A 16729-nucleotide genomic window follows, 5' to 3' on the forward strand; every position below is an offset into this window, starting at 1 on the left:
TTTCTCTTTCATTGCAGCCTCTGGGTTCTAGGGACCTTGAACACTCATAACAGCAGCCTGAAGTTGACGGTAAGGACAGTGAACACTCCATCCATTATTCTTACAGTCTACAAGACCTCTAATTGAGCGGAAGGATTCCTCACTCGGTGTCTCGCATGCTGGAGAGCGATCGCGGGCATGGAAGCAGAGCATGGGCTCACATGGGATGAGGAGCAAACGATCCGCGTGAGGACACCACCAGAGACAAAGTAGACACCAGCAAGGCAGGGAGCAGATCCATGGAGCAGCCCACCAAATGTGTTGCACCGGCCTGAACCTAAGATGGCAGCAGGTATTCTTAAGCCCTCGGCTTGTGGAGAACAACTCACTTAGCCCATTATCAAACATGGTGAATCAGGGGCGAAGAAACACACGAGAAAGAGGTGCAACTACTGTCAATGTGGAGATGGGATGGAACACTCAACATATGGACATCAGCAGCATACTACAGTTTAATTTAAATTCTAAGCTGAATTACGATGAACGAACATGGGAAATAAGGGAATAGCAAATCAAGGTGGCCTGCATGGCTCTACTATCAAAACAGCAAACAAGTGGGGACTAAGCACAACCAAGGCGTCTCATACGGCAGGACAGATTCAGATTCTTCCTGCACAGAATCTTCACCCACCTTTCCTAGAAGCTTGGGTCATTCTTGGGCTATTAGCTAAGATTGGGTTTGCCAGAATTCCTATTGGACCAATGGGAAACACTGAAAACATAAAAACGAGGATCCACAGCTACAAGTGTCAGGGTGGAGGGCAATTCTAATCAAGTGCAGGGGAACTAAACTAGTAGGACCTAAAGTGCTAGTCCAATGTCAATTCCTTATGGTGCACAACAAGATCACAGATTTGCCTCACCCTGGAGGTGTGATTCGGTGCACTCATAGTCTCAATTTATTTCAAGTGTATTTCCTGGCCTTTACTAATGATTCTGCAGACTAATCGCCCTCATGAGTTCTGTAGACTTTGATCCTATACTGCAATTGGGGCAAGAACATGCAAGTGGCCACTTAGCTTAGAGGACACTGGAATACACTGCTACGGGGGCAATAGTTCACATACCTGCCATCTTGCTCTAGGGCGGACCTTCTACAGTTAATGAGCAGGATTGTCTCGCCCCACTTTGGGTATGTTTCGGGCTGAAGTAAATCTCACCATCCAGCCAATGAGCACCCAGCTGGGAAGGACCCTATCGCAGACGCTGGAGTCTCCTCTTTAATCATGAGCCCACCACATGCTCTTTGGTCTCCCAAGTAGATGCCAGCCTTTCACATGCAATGAGTCTTCCCTGGGTCTGGGGCCCCACCACCAGGCTGAAAAAGTCCTTCTCCTAGCTTCTACCTTCTTTCCAAGAACCGATCTCTCACCCAAGTCCAGCTGTGTAACCCCAGCAGGCAGGCAAAACTCTCTTAATGGCTTCTGGCTCTTGGGAGTGTCTGAGCCAAAGCCCTGAGCATGCACCCTGCACCACGCTCTACTCAATGTTTTATTTCTTTCAGGGACTTTCTGGTTAGGTCAGCCATATTTGCTTTGCTATTCTGCTACTCTCACTGTAAATGCACCAATTCTCTGGAACGGCATCGAACTCCCTCAATATGTGTCTGCTTCTGCCTCTTTTTATACTGTCTGACTGGATTCAAACTCCTCAATAACGTCAGGTGCTGGCTGGACCCTTTCCTTGTCCCTTTGTCCATTTATATTGGCTGATGATTCAAAGCCATATCTCCTGCTCATGGGGGTGTGTGTGTGTGTGTGAGGGTGTGGGTGTGTGTGTGTGGGGGGGGTGTGGGTGTGTGTATATATATGGGATACATTACTCACCGTAATCGTATTTCTGATGCTTGTATCTGCTTAGATTCACATGCTGTGCATAGGACGACATCTAGTGGAAGCTGCGGAGTATTACAGTTTGTTTTTCGAAACTCGAAAATGGGCGTCGACACAGGCGTGCCAGTAATACTATCCCTAGTGTGACGTCCACTGTACCCAAGATCCCTCACGCGTCTAGGATCCTCAGATTGTATTTTTTCTGACATGAGGAAGCATGAGGAGTAGCGTGAGTACAGATAATCCAAGCAGATAGACAGAAAGGTAAGACTACAAGCAATCATGCGCCTTCTCTCGGAGGGGAGGAAGGGTAGGTCGCATGTGAATCTAAGCAGATATAAGCATCAGAAATACGATTACGGTGAGTAATGTATCCCTTCTGAGGCTTGTGGAATCTGCTTAGATCACATGCTGTGCATAGATTAGCGAGCAGTACCAGAAGAAGGAGGTGGGATGTGAGAAGGGTCATGAGCAAACAGGTGTCTTAGAACCGCTTGTCCCACTTGTGTATCTGTCTTGGAATGAGTGTCAATGCAGTAATGCTGAGTAAAAGTGTGAATAGAGCTCCAAGTAGCTGCTTTGCAAATGGTGTCGAGGGGAACATTTGCAATGAAAGCCAGAGTGGCCCCAATGCCTCTAGTAGAGTGGGCCCTTGGCGTAAAAGGCAGAGTTTTTTCAGAAAGAGAGTAACACAGCTGTATACAGTTGATAATCCACTTCGAGATAGCGCCTTTAGAGACGCGATCTCCCTCTCTGCCTGTAGCTACGGAGACAAACAGTTGATCTGTTTTCCTTAGCGGTCTGGTTTTATTTACATAGTAGAGGACCGCCCTACGCACATCTAGGGTGTGTAGTTTCACCTCAGCCGAGCTTTGCGGGTCCTGGAAGAAAGCCGGAAGCTCGATGGACTGGTTTACATGGAACTTTGATATAAATTTAGGTGAGAACCTAGGGTGTGTGCGTAAAACCAGTTTGTCCTTGTGGATAGTAAAGAAAGGATCCTGCACTGACAGAGCCTGAATTTCACTGACCCTTCTTATAGAGGTAATGGCTACTAATAAGGCCGTTTTATAAGTCAGGTGTTTGAGACTACTTTTATGCATGGGTTCGAACGGGGGGCCCATGAGCTTAGCTAGCACCACATTAAGGTCCCATCCTGGCGGTGGGTTTGAAATAGGAGGGTGAAGTCTCTTTACTCCTTCCATGAAGGCTTTAACTACTGGTACCTTCCACCACGACACCTTGTTATGGGATGTGGTGTAAGCCGAGAGGCCTGCCAGGTGTACTTTCAGAGAGTTAAAAACCAATCCTGCATCCAGCAGGTGGAGCATGTATGTCACGACGTTGGAAGGAGTGCAATCAACAGGGTTGATTTGTTTATTCTGGCACCAAATAACAAATCTTTTCCACTTGTCAAAATAACAGTGCCTTGTGTTTGGTTTCCTGGATTCTTTTAGGATGTCCATACACCTCTGTGGTAGATTGAGATGTCCAAACTCTATGACTTCAGGAGCCATGCTGCCAGGTTCATTGAGTTGGGTTGCTGGTGCACTGTTTGACCTTGTTGCTGGGACAGAAGGTTGTACCAGGCTGGAAGTTTGATGGGCTCGCACACCGCCATTCTGCGTAGGTGTGGAAACCATGGTTGTCTCGCTCATATGGGAGCAACTAGGATGAGCGTCATCGATTCCTTGTTCATCTTGTACACCACCTTCCTGATAAGAGGAGTTGGTGGAAAAGCGTACGCAAACATCCCTGACCAGTTCATCCACAGGGCGTTCCCTTGGGAGTCTGGCTGGGAGAACCTGGATGCAAATCCTGGGCATTGTTTGTTTTCGCTTGTGGCGAATAAGTCTATAGTGGGGAAACCCCACCGAGAGAAGAGATCTCCTACGATCTCTCTGTGAAGTACCCATTCGTGTTCTTCTGGGAGGGAGTCTCTGCTTAGAGCATCCGCTAGGGAATTGAGCTCCCCTGGAACATGTTGCGATGACAGGAAGATGTTCCATCTGAGTGCCCATATCCAGATTTGTTGGGCAAGCTTGGACAGATTTGGCGAACGAGTCCCTCCTTGCTTGTTCAGATAGAACATGGCTGTCGTGCTGTCCGTCCGGATCTGCACCGACAGGTTTAGTAGATGGGGCTCGAACGCCCGAAGTGCTCGGAATACTGCCAGAAGCTCTAGGAGGTTGATCACCACTGCCTGTATTTCGGGATCGTAAAAGGGTTTTCCCCTTGCAAGATTCTCTCTTGTCCACCAGTGTAGGCTCTCTACCAGTGTTGGCGAAACGACCACTAGATCGTCCCACTGACCACTTGCCTGAGACCACTGTTTCGCCAACCATTCCTGCATGGGACGCATGCGCAGTCGCGCGTGGGGGACCAGGTAAATGCATGACGCCATCATGCCCAGTAACCGCATTGCTTTGCGTACCGTTATTTGTTGACCGGACTGATAATGTGGAATTTGCAGTAGTATATTCCGAATTCTCTCTTCCGAAGGGAAGGTCAACCCTTCCTGAGTATCTAGGATTGCTCCTAGGAACTGTTTTGAGGTGCTTGGCACCAGGCTTGACTTCTTCTCGTTGATTGAGAAGCCTAATTCGTGGAGGAGGTCGATAGTCCTTTGAATGTTTGTCCTGCAAATTCCTGGGGTTTCCCCCGTTATGAGCCAGTCGTCCAGATAAGGGTACACTGGGATTGCCTCCCTGCGTAGGTGTGCTGCTGCCACCGCCAGTACCTTGGTAAATACCCTTGGTGCTGAAGCTATCCCGAAGGGCAGTACCTTGAATTGGTAGTGGCGACTGTCCACCTTGAAGCGCAAGTACTTTCTGTGCGCCGGGAGCATGGAAATATGAAAATAAGCATCTTTCATATCCAAGGTTGCCATGTAATCCCCCTTTTTTAGGAGGGGGATTACCTCTTGTAGCGTGGTCATACGGAATTTTTGGGGCTTGACATACTTGTTGGCAGGCCGTAGGTCCAATACTGGGCGCATTGTCAAATCTTTCTTTGGCACAAGCAAGTAGGTTGAATAGATACCCTTGTTTACCTGGTGTCCTGGGACGAGTTCTATCGCGTCCTTTTCTAGCAGAATGGCGATCTCCTCGAGAAGGATTTTCTGATGTTCTAGGGAGTGTACTTTTTGTCGTGGAGGATGGTTCCGGGGACGCTGCAGTAATTCTATACAATATCCTGTGGACACTGTTGACAGCACCCATCTGTCTGAGGTGATCCCTTCCCAAGCCTGGGTGAAGTTGGAAATGCGTCCCCCTACTGGGGTTGCATGAGAAGGGACCCTGAACTGAGCGTCACTGCTTTGGTGGAGGCGTGCCACCTCCCTTGTTGGGGCTGCCTCTGCCTCTCCCACGACCTCTTTTGTTACCCCTGCCGTAACTTTGGGTAGACTGCTAGCTGTTGTTCCACTGTGTACCCTGTCCCTGGGCATAGTTGCCTCTTTGTGAATTTTGGCCGCGTGGGCGACGAAAATTACTGTTCCCCCTCTGGTTAGGGGGTTTGTTGGTTAGTTGGCCAAGGGATTTAAGTGTTTCGTATTCGTCCTTGGCGTTTTTCAGTGCGTCTTCGACCGCTTTCCCAAACAATAGATCGGGTTCCACCGGCTTGTCTATTAAAGAAGCCTGAGTTTCTGTTTTGAACCCCGACTGCCGTAACCACGCATGTCTCTTGATAACAGTACCCTCTGCTATCAATCTCCCTGCGTTGTCCGCGGCGTCGAAAGTTGCTTTCAATATGCAACCAGACACGGCTCTCCCTTCTGCCGAGATCCGAGCCAATTGGCCCTTTAAGGGTTCTGGAGCAGAGGCTATGAGTGCCGCGACCTCTTCCCATTGATGGCAGTTGTAGCTGGCCAACAGGGTGGTGGAGTTAGCAATCCTTGCTTGGTAGGCGGACGTTGAGGCTACCTTTCTGCCAAAGCCGTAAAGTTTCTTGCTCTCCTTGTCGGGAGGAGCTTCTGACGAAGATAAGGGTGTTCCAGCCCTCTTCCGAGTGTTGGTAACCACTAGGGAGTCTGGTTTAAGATGTCCTCTTATATAGAGAGGGTCAGATTGGGCTGCCCGGAAAAGTTTTTCGACCCTGGGGTTGACTGCTCTGGTGACGTTTGGGTTCACCAGGGACGGATCTATTCTTCGTTGGATGGATTTAAGGATAGGGATGGTCTGAGCGACCGGCCTCCTCTCTCCTACCAACTTTTCTGCGAAGTCCCTTTCCTCCTGTACACCGTGGGTGTCAATGTGAAAATGTTCTGCCGCGCGAGCGAGAACCTCATTAAGGAGGGGCTGGTTATCGACTGGCGAGTCGGTAACTGGGGCTTCGTTCTCTACCGGGGAATCTACTCTGTAAATTTCCTGCTCATCTTCTCCCTCCTCCTGGTCCTCATCATCCGCATAGTATTCCGTCCCGGTTTGTTCCTCCATAATTTCAAACTCCTGGTCCCCCTCAGGGAAAGGCTCTCCTTGGTACCTGGGGTGTGGAGTAGAGTATGGAGTAGAGTAAGGCTGTACCTCGAAGGGTTCAGGTCTTTCGAACCGGGCCCTTTTACTTAGGGGGATGGGATCAGTGGAACCTGAGGGTGTGGCTCCCTGAGGGTCATACGAGAGGAAATGCTCTGGATTCTTGTCGTAAAAATCAGCCAAGGAAGACATCCTTGACATGACCCTGTCTATGTCTTCGCTGGACCATTCTTTGGAACAGGGGATGACTTTAGTAGGCAGTTTAGGGGACTTATCAAGGGTACCCTTGCTGGATGTTGATCTCTCAGTAGACTTGTATTTGTTTGTCTGCTTAGGGGGGAAGGATGGTCTTACAGGAGTGGAAGAATGTGCTTTCCGCTGTTTCCCCCCCTCCCCGTGCGTGGAAAAATGTTTTCCCTGTCCCTTGGAGGCCCCAGAGACTTTCGACGCCTGGCGTCGAGGATCGGGAGAGGTATCTGTGTCTTTCGAGCGTGGGGCCTCGCTGGTGTTAACTGCGGGCTCCGTCTCTTGGAGCGCGGCCTGGGGGTGGAAGTCGTCTTCGTCCTCCGACGATCGAACTTCCATTAGTCTAGGGAGCGAGGCACTCTTGGCAAGAGTGGATGATTGCCTTGCGTCATGAGGCGATCTCGATCGAGAGCGCCCAGAGGACACAGAGTCGGACCGTTCTATTTGTGCCTCTTTCCGAGAAGTCGACGTCGTCGAGGTTCGGTTGGACTTAGTGTGCTTAGTGTGTGTAGGGTGTGTAGCGCTTGCGTCGCCGGGGGTCTTCCCCATAGCCGCCCTGCCGGACGACCTTCCGAGGTCGGGGACCTGCTCTCGGCTGTCTTTCGACGCCATAATGCCCTCGCCGTCCGAAAGTACGGCATCGCTGAAGGCGCCCTCCGCTGCCATGGCCGCCTGCCTGGCGTGGTGGGCCCAACGCTTTGTCGAACGGTCCTTGAGTGTCTTAGGTTTAAACCTACTACACGCTCTGCAGTTCGCTTCGGGGTGGTCCCTCGGCAAGCAGAGATTGCACGTGGCGTGCCTGTCGACCCAAGGGTATTTGCGGTTGCACTTGGGGCAGAATTGGAAAGGGGTACCCTCCATACGCACCTTGAGGCAGCGGGCTGATAAGTGTAGGAAATATATAAGTGTATCTATATACCAAGAGTGAAGAGTATGTACCACCCCCCACTCTCCCTACTTGCAGGGCCGAGGCCAGCGGCCTACTAGGCCCGGGCCGAGGCCAGCGGCCTTCCAAGGCCCAGATCCGTCGTGCAGCAGCCGACGGTCGATGTCTTCTCCAGCCGTCGTCGAGTGTCGAGGGTCGACGTTGGGGTGGGGAAGGATGTCAATAAAGAATATTAAATTTCAAATATTAGTAAAAGTATGGCTAAGGCCAGGGGACTCCGCAAGATGCTTCTGACCAGTATGGCGGAAAAAAACAATCTGAGGATCCTAGACGCGTGAGGGATCTTGGGTACAGTGGACGTCACACTAGGGATAGTATTACTGGCACGCCTGTGTCGACGCCCATTTTCGAGTTTCGAAAAACAAACTGTAATACTCCGCAGCTTCCACTAGATGTCGGCCTATGCACAGCATGTGATCTAAGCAGATTCCACAAGCCTCAGAAATATATATATGAAAGGTTGAGTATAAGAAAGAATTCTTTCAGAAGTGGAGTCTCTCAAGTCCTCCCTGAAGTGTAGAATGGAGTGAGCCAGTCTTAACCGCCTTGGTAACATGTCCCAAAGGCAGACTGCATAGCAGCAAAGGAACTGTTTCCTAGTTATTTCCCTCTTGCAGTGTTTCCAGTTGTGATGCTGGAAATGCATTGGAGGGACAGGGCCTCCATATCCTTGTCCTGTACTCCCTTATCATGTGTTCTGTGTTGGTTTCTGCACAGGAGTCCATGTGGCACTCCTGGCGGTGCAGCTCTTCCTCTTTTTGGTTGTGGTAAACGGAGACCCTTTGGTTACCCTTATGGCACCCATGGGTGGAGGTACAACCCTGTACCACTAGTGTATGTTTCTGGACACCTGTGCCTGGCCCACAGAGCAGGGTATGGGCTTGAGGCAGCTCCATGCTGAATTTGACAGGTGCTCGAGCATCCTCCATTTGGGGATACCCAGGCCCTACCATAGGAATCAATCCTGGGAATCCCTGGCTCTGTCCCTTCTCCTGTCTGGCTGTTTGGTGAAAGAACCATATATGGTATTGTGGGGAAGTCCAGGCCAGACTGGCTTGAGCCTTCCCAGTGACTGTATGTTGTCGGTGCACCCTTGGGGTGTGACCTGGGTGAATGGAGTGTGTGACCAATATGCATTCCATGTTATGGGTGTCTGGTATCTCTGTGTGTGACACAAAGAATGTGACAGCCCTGCCCAAAACTGACATGAATGCAGCGTGGTGTGCTGAAAGGATGGGTGCTTGCCCCAATACACATTCCTTTTTATGGGTGTCTGGGTGAAGTGAATGGCCTGAGTGCACTGTGAGCCTGATTGGCCGCCTGCCTGTAAGAATGCCCTTCTGACTAACTGGCTGACTGAGCTTGGCTTAGCAGTGTGAATGAGGGACAGATGTGTATATCTGGGGACCTCTCACTTACCAAAATTGTTCAGAAGCTGAAGTTGAAACTTGAAGCTGCTTATCCTTGAAGCTCAGCTGCAAGAAGGAGAATTGCTACTGCTTTCCTTTTACCCAATCTGAAAGCTGTCAAGTCTGTTGAGGACTGATCCGAGAGAGGACCTGGCTAGGAGACCTCTCCCCGAGCTATGAGGGAACATCGTGGAGAAAGCTGAACTTTGCCGATGCACCCTGAAAGCAAGTCCCAAAAGGCTGTCGACCGGAGACGGGGTCCACCGAGGAATCTCGAAGTGAAACACCCAGATATCGAGACAGTCAAAGTCCATTGCCGTCAACCAGGGTTTGGAGGATTGCCATAACCGCTGGAAGCAAGTCAATTCATGCTTCCCAGAAGCGGGGACAGCTTGATGCCGTGCTGCTCGATGACCGGAGCCCCGCCGCTCCACCTTTTGCCAAAGAACATTGAAACCAAGGTCTCCCTTGCCATCACCATCGACTGCTTTGTCCCGCCGGAGAAAGTGGAGGTCACTGACGAACCGACGAGAATCCACCGGGAGGTTTCTCGCCACCCGAAGTCAAAGACGCCGACAAGTGTAGAGCCAAAGTCCAGCCGTGGTCGAGTCCCGATCGCCGACATCTGATGCCGACCCTCGATGTCTGCTGCCGGGCATACATTCCTCATCAAGTCTTCTTTGCGGCAACAAACTTAAAGGACTCTCGACATTGAGGTTCACATTTCTTCGAGGACTCTCAACATCCTGTAGCTCCTGTTTTGAAGGGAGTTCACCCTTGAGGGATCCGTTGACGAACCATTGAAGAAACTCTGCTAAACTCATTTACATTGGGGTAGTAGAACATTTTAGCAGGAAACAAGACTATTTTTAAATATATATGGACTGGGCTTGTTGATACACTTTATTTACAGGTTGTCCAGGTGGGGGGATCCTCACAAAAAACTGTTTCATGGCAGTGGGACAAATTATTCTGCCATTGTTTAACCTAACTTATCTTCCTTCCTATGTCTGATGTTGATTTACATTACTGTTTGATTTGTATGCTATTGGAGCTGTCAGTAGTTGGTGCATTTTAAAGGAGTCAACAGTGAACTGTGGTACCACATAGACATTGTACATATTTACCATATCAGATGTGCCAAAGCACACAGTGTGTTATGGATTGTGCATATGTATTGAACCTTAATTATATAAAGAACTGTGTTATCACATAACATAGTGTGTGGACATTCCTTGGGGGCGTGCAGACTACACTGTACTTAAGAACCAGCCTGCATCACCTCCTGAGAGCTTAATACTTGGTTGCTCGTCCATTCTACCATAAAGAGAATTTTGGCTGAGGTGATCTGTACTTCTACTCTGCCATATAGAGGGCAGGGGTGCAGATATCCTCCCCTACAGCCTTTACACCAGTCTGGAGATTTCTCCTCTCTGGTGGTGCATTGGCCTCCAGAGATGAGTTTCTGTTGTGTTTTGGTTGTAACTGATTTGTAGGTGATGCAGTCTGTCTTGAACATGATGCATTCTTGAATAGATAGCCAGAGTAGCTCTTGACCATTTGGATGATGCTGTCAAATGTTCTTGTACCTGTGACGAAGCTTGCTGCTGCATGCTGATTATCTTTCAGAGGGAACAATCTGCATGTAGGATCAAGGTGGGAGACAAAAAGGGTTTGGACAACTGATATGAAACTCAAGTCAAGATGAAAAGCTTTACTTTGCGGAGGAGCGCAAGTTGGTACCATGCTGTTTGCGTCTTCTTGGCATATGCGTTTTCAAGAGATGATCCCATTAATGGATGGTAGGGCTGGAGAAATTATAACGCACAGTGATTCCACCCGGGGGTTGCATACTGGGCTCCTCAGCAAGTATGATCTGGTTCACTCCTCCCAATCTTGGGATTCTGGCTCAACACACCAGTGTCATCTAGCTCCACAAATAGCTGCAACTTTCATACCTAGGGGTATCTATCCTACTCCACCGGTCATTCCTACTCCACTCATGCGCCTCTTTACATCCTCCTGTCCCTCCTTGATGATTCATCATGTGCTTGTACCTCCACTCTTCCTTCACTATCTCCTTTCAAGCTTGACGTGCCCGCCCCTTCCCAATCTCTGCTTTATTTCTCCTCTCCTGCTTCTTTTCCTCCTGCTTTACCTTCTTCCCGTTCTGGGTGTCCACCCCAATTGCATCCTCAATGCTCTCCACCTCTCTCCCCATGAATTCTACTCCATCTCCTAAATGTTCAATGTACTCCTCTCCACCTGGTATCTCCTCCAACCACCTCTATGATATACTCCACCGCTCTATTCCTAGTACCTTCTTAAAACACCTCTGCCCCTTGTCTCCTTGCTCAGCTCTTCCTCCACCCATTTCTCTCCTGCTGTTCACTTAACAACTCTCCCGTTTTACATTTCGCACCACCTTCACCTCCTTCTAGCCACCTCTTTCCAGCTCTACCTATTCCTCTATCGATCTCCAATTCTGTCTCCTTCACAGAACAACCACAAACCTCATTCCGAGCTCTCAGGCTATATAGAGGTTTGGCCCCACCTAGAGCAACTCCCTTCCATAACTAACTGCTCTCAGGCATGGATCATAATCGTGTCTTGAATTCGAATGTTTTACATTGGCCACTTTGCAGGCACTCCTCCGTTCTGACTGCGCTGCCTTGGATTCATGGATGTGTGCCTCGAGGCTTAATTAAGGCCGACCGCCATCTTGGATTCCCACTGTATTTTTTTTTTTCGTTGTTTATAGAGTGAACCTGGCCCGTAGGCAGCGGAGCGCTTTACAGAGTTCAGGAGAAGCCAGAGGCTAGCGTCGAGCCGCTACATAGAGTGGAACTGTTCGCTCATAGCTCTGCAATTCAGGTCTGCACATGGCAGAGCTTTGTGGGAGAATTACTTTTAGTGAAATTAGAGTTTCTTGGTGTGTGATCTCCTACGTTTGCTGTGCTAGTTATTGTACTAGTAGCCGGTCAGACAGCAAAGTGAGTATAGCATTCACTTTGCCATCTGTGCAGAGCCTGCTGACGCAGGTTCGAATCCAGTCAGGGCCAAACTCAGCCTTTCATCCTTCTGAGGTCGATAAATGAGCACCACACACCGTGGAAGCAGCGCTCAGATGCGCGAGGGTTCATACCACTATATAAATGCTAAATTATTATTATTACTGCTACAGGTAACACATGTTCCCGCACGCACCATGTGTTTGCAAGATTCTCAGGTTCTTGTAGCACTATTCTGTTGGTGATGCAGATGTTGCAGACCAGCCTCCATTGGTCATCTGATGTGGGAAGTGCCATATACAAATGCAAATCTGGAGGTGAAGTCCCTGCAGCCACTTTAAGGGGAAACCTTGGGAAGCAATGACGCCTCTAGTTTCCATGTGGGTTGGCGACTTTATTCAGGCATACACCTCCCTAAAAGGATTATGGGCATGTTGTGGGGCAATGTGACAAGCCCCTGCCGAATGGATTGAGCTTGGTGGGGTGGGTTAGGTGATCACCTCCCAGAGTCCCAAATCGTAAATTGGGCATGGATACCTGCCCCCTTGGCCACCCCAAACTGTACCATGAGAGGCAGCCAGGGAACTTCACCGGTTACCAACAATGCATGATGTATATAAGCCAGGCACGCCACTCTTAGACCCTGCCCTTAGCTCTGGGCATCCTAAGTGAAGAGGTATTTAAATGGTAACCCAGTGTGAGTGCACCAAAGGAGTTTGGAATGTTAAGCTCACCAAGGAATAAATGTAGCAAGGAAATTCTTATGGAACTAACAACACTTGATGACGCAATCATGAAAATGTGAAAAACACTTACAAAATCGAGGAATTTCTGAGGGATAGGCCTCTCCACACATACAACGTGATGAAAATATGTTAAAGGAGGAATGAAAGAGTTAAGAATGTGAATATATGGTTAGGGATATAAACCGGACTTCTTTTAGCACAGTGATATATGTACACTGTGTGTACCTGTGTTCAAATTGTGCAATACTGCAGGAAACATATAATAGGTATGTTTTAAAAGATATAGCCCAAATAGAGATTTGAACTATGCGGTTTATGCACAGTTAATGGTTTTGTGTTTTTTTTGTAGTGATATGTTACTCCTTCAATCATTTCTGTAGTCTCTTTTATGGCCGGGGTGACGAGTACCTAAAGTGCAAGTTTCGCCGTTATGTTCCCAACTGTCCACTCCGTTCCCTCAAGTCATGTACCATTTCTATTCCACGGGTACGGCTTGCACGAGTTGGTGGGCGTGCGTTTTCTATGGCTGCAGCTAGGTGCTGGAATTCTCTTCCAGCACATCTTTGGGCAACAGCCAATGATTTATCTTTCCGCCGGCTACTGAAGACGTTGAGCTGTGGACAGTACCTTGCTTAGCGCCAAGATGCCCTAGGGTGGACGTGCGCTTTATAAATTAATTTAAGATAAGTCTCTCCCCACACCTACCCACCCATCCCTGATCCAGTGCGAGAATGTGGCTGAAAGGTGCTCCGCGATCACATGAACACAGTGGTATCTACCGGGACTGTAACGGAACAGTGGCATGGTTGAGGGTGTGTAAGTTCCTCCAGCTGTACAAGTAGCTTCTGAGGTGTCAAGTCACTGAAACCATCAGGAATTAGGTCGTCTACACAGGGCAGCCACTGCTTGTATACTGACACACACACAGCCACTCCTGTGAGTGCCGCAGATCCCACTTTTACCCAGCTCCACCCGTACTTGATGTAAACGATGTTTCATGAGAGGGGAGCCACCATAATTTGTTACCACCGCTTGAGGACAGCATCCACCCACGAGACCCATGGTCATATCCCGCTCTTGAGAAAACGTTGCCACAGTTGACAACCAGGTAGAAGGAATCCACTGCAGGTGTCGGACCGCTAGAGAAAGGAGGACGAGTAACAGAACAGTGGGCAAGTCCTGACCCCATGGCTTGGCCAGAAATCTTTGCGAAGTGTCTGACAGCTGAGAACTGCCCTAGATTGGCCTCAGGAGGTGACCAGTGTGATAGACACTCCAGAGTCATCCTACAGATAACCATTCTAAGGTCTAATGTAAATGAAATCAATCGGTGCTCCTGGTCGCATTTCTTGTGCCACTGATTAAATTGGCTGCACAGGAAACGTGCTACTGCATCTGCGTGATGCTTTGCCTAAGGCTCATTCCTCCACCCATCCAAGGCTTCCCCCATGTGTCTTCTTCTCAGGCTCTTCCTCATCCTTCTGCGCCTCTGTTCTACCCGGACTATACTTTCAACCTCCTCATTTCTTTCTCTCTCCCACCCTCCTCCCTGCCCACTGTGCCTCACCTCCAGCCTCTTATGTCGCTCACCTGGCCTTTTCCTCCAGCTCTTTCTGCTCTCCACTACAGCCATCGCCAAATGAGCTCATCTGTAACCTCACCCAGCCTTCTGCTAAGGTCCTTTCCTTTTATCTCCTGATAAAAGGGAACATAGGTGGATCCCCCTATGCAGTAAATGTGTACATTGGTTGATGGACCCCGCCTCTGGGGGTGGCTTGCAGTTTTGACGTGGGCTTCATCCTTCATTTCTTGCCACATCATCGTCCTCCACTCGAAAAGGACTCCCTTAGCCTATGAGACCATACAAGTAAGTGTGTGGCAACTTAAGACGATTATTTGTTAACGGCTCAAGCCTTCTGTTTCAGTTTGGGTTCTACTTAACCCTCCTGTGGTTTCACAGTGCAAGAGAAAAAAAGTTTGTTCCTCCATTCTGGATAAGATTTCTGCACCTGCACGAGGAGAGCTGTGACTAAGTGCCACAGGCTCTGCAGGACTGCTACTCATGTTAATGGTAAAGGTATTTGTACTGTGCACCATCACCAATGCTGTGGTCCCCAAGCACTCTGGCGGATCTGAAAAGTAGGGTGTCAAGTGGAGGGTGGACAGGGGGGTGTTAGTAGGGTGTACTGGGAATAGGAAAGTGAGAGTTGTGACTTCCTGTTGAACGCTCCAGTTCGGTTTGCACCGTTCACTGAGCTTAAGTGCGATTTTCGATCGGTGCCAGAATTCCCATGTGCTGTTGTGGCGGGTTATGTCTTGTTAGCTTGTTGTTGCAATGTGGTGAAGTGCGTGCGGATTGCTGTGCAGAGAGGTGGTTGTGTGAGTTCCTGTATGTTGAGAATGCAGAAAATTGAAATTTTAAGGGACAGTTATAATGGTTTTCAAGTATTATGAATCATATCATAATGAAATCCCTTAAGGAGAAAGGAGACTTATGGAAGCAATGTGATAAGTCCATGTCTCCCGTGCATGGCATAGTGGTGTCAGCCAGCAAATCACCCCTATGCTGCCCTGGGCCCAGCACTGTTTTTCTTGCAGAGGTCCACAACCTGATTACTAGTTGGCCATGGTTGCTCCCACACACACAGATGACAAACACATTTCAGATGTGTAACCTCTTCCCCATCCAGTAACATCAGCAAAGGCAGAACAGTTTACCTTGTGGCTAGTGCCTGCCAGAATTGTACTCCACCACATGCTTACTCAAAGTGCCGCTCTTCTTCATATCGCACCTTGCTAGCATGCCGAGATTGAAATCTGAATCAATGCTCCTTCCGGTAAAACACACAGGCACAATGGACAGATCTTTTCTGTCAAAACCTTGGGGATAGTCCCGTGAAACAATGTGCTCATATACATCATCCATCTGTTAATATATCGCCTCACTCCAGCATGTCAAAGTACCCAGCATTAAACCCGTAGCTTTGCATACTACTGCAGGAGTGGAGAGGGACAACCTGATTGCCTCACGTTTGAATTATAACATCAGGTTTAGGCCTAGTGTATTATAAGTACATTTATGATGGGGGCACCTCTTTGACAACGCCTCTTGGCTGCAGCTGCATGAGTTGCTTTTCTAGCAAGTATGTAGCACACAGAACTCTCGTACTGGTCATGTGACTGCTGCTACCCTTGCAAGGCACATGGCTGCAAACACGTTATCTCGAATGCAGGACCACAGCACTCACAGACCTAGGGTTTATGTTAGAATGCCATGAGCCTGCAAGAACTACATCATCAGTCAATGCAAGTCAAACAGTTATGCCCATTTTTTATTTAAAAACACGTCTTTTTGCAGCTATCATCTTGTACATGCAACAGGAAATGTTGGACTGTAATTAATTATATTTATGATTCTTAAAAGCGATGTGTCTCATTTTGTGTTTTGCGGTTTCATTTCCAGGTTACGACCTCTCAAAACTACGTAACTTCATCGACCAGCAAGCAGATTCTTACGTCGACAAAGGAATCCTCGATAAAGAAGAGGCCAACGTCATCAAGCGCATTTACGACAGTCTGTGAACCCAAAAAGAAGGGCGGCTAATGACTTTGACTGCTGACCATGTCTGAGATTTACTGTAGATTCACCAACTTCTAGCTTGTGACCACAATCAGGCCACTGAGACTTTCTCTTAAAAAATATACTTACTTTGCAATATACGGACTTTCTTTGAGTCTTGATTTCAAATTCTTGCTCTAGAGTGCCAGGTGATCTTCCAAAGCGGAGAGTGACCTCGAAATCTCAGTCTGGCCCATAGCCTTCATATTTAACAGGGTAAACAGCTATGAAGAGGAATCCTTACGTTACCTGCCTCTTTATGGTACTGTATTTTGATTTAAATTTGCAGGTTGCTAATGTTGTTGAGAAGTGTCACCAATACACTCTCTTCGTTTGTTCAGAATATTTCAAAGCTTCTTTCCGTACACAAGAAACTCCCACTGGAGATTCTGTGCACGTGAAGATCTTG

The 16729-nt window shown here is 48.6% G+C and overlaps 1 protein-coding gene across 2 annotated transcripts in view; it reads left to right on the forward strand.

Moving 5' to 3' along the window:
• Positions 1-16421, forward strand: part of SCG3 (secretogranin III) — a 187002-nt gene extending 170581 nt beyond the window's left edge. For both annotated transcript variants that reach the window (XM_069624817.1, XM_069624818.1), the window contains one exon: positions 16165-16421. In XM_069624817.1, coding sequence (XP_069480918.1) covers positions 16165-16283 — 119 coding nt within the window. In that variant the 3' untranslated portion in view covers positions 16284-16421. The remainder of the gene's footprint in view (positions 1-16164) is intronic.
• Positions 16422-16729: the final 308 nt, after the last annotated feature.

The sequence above is a fragment of the Ambystoma mexicanum genome, chromosome 11, assembly GCF_040938575.1.
Source record: "Ambystoma mexicanum isolate Mex_15411 chromosome 11, UKY_AmexF1_1, whole genome shotgun sequence".
NCBI lineage: Eukaryota > Metazoa > Chordata > Amphibia > Caudata > Ambystomatidae > Ambystoma > Ambystoma mexicanum.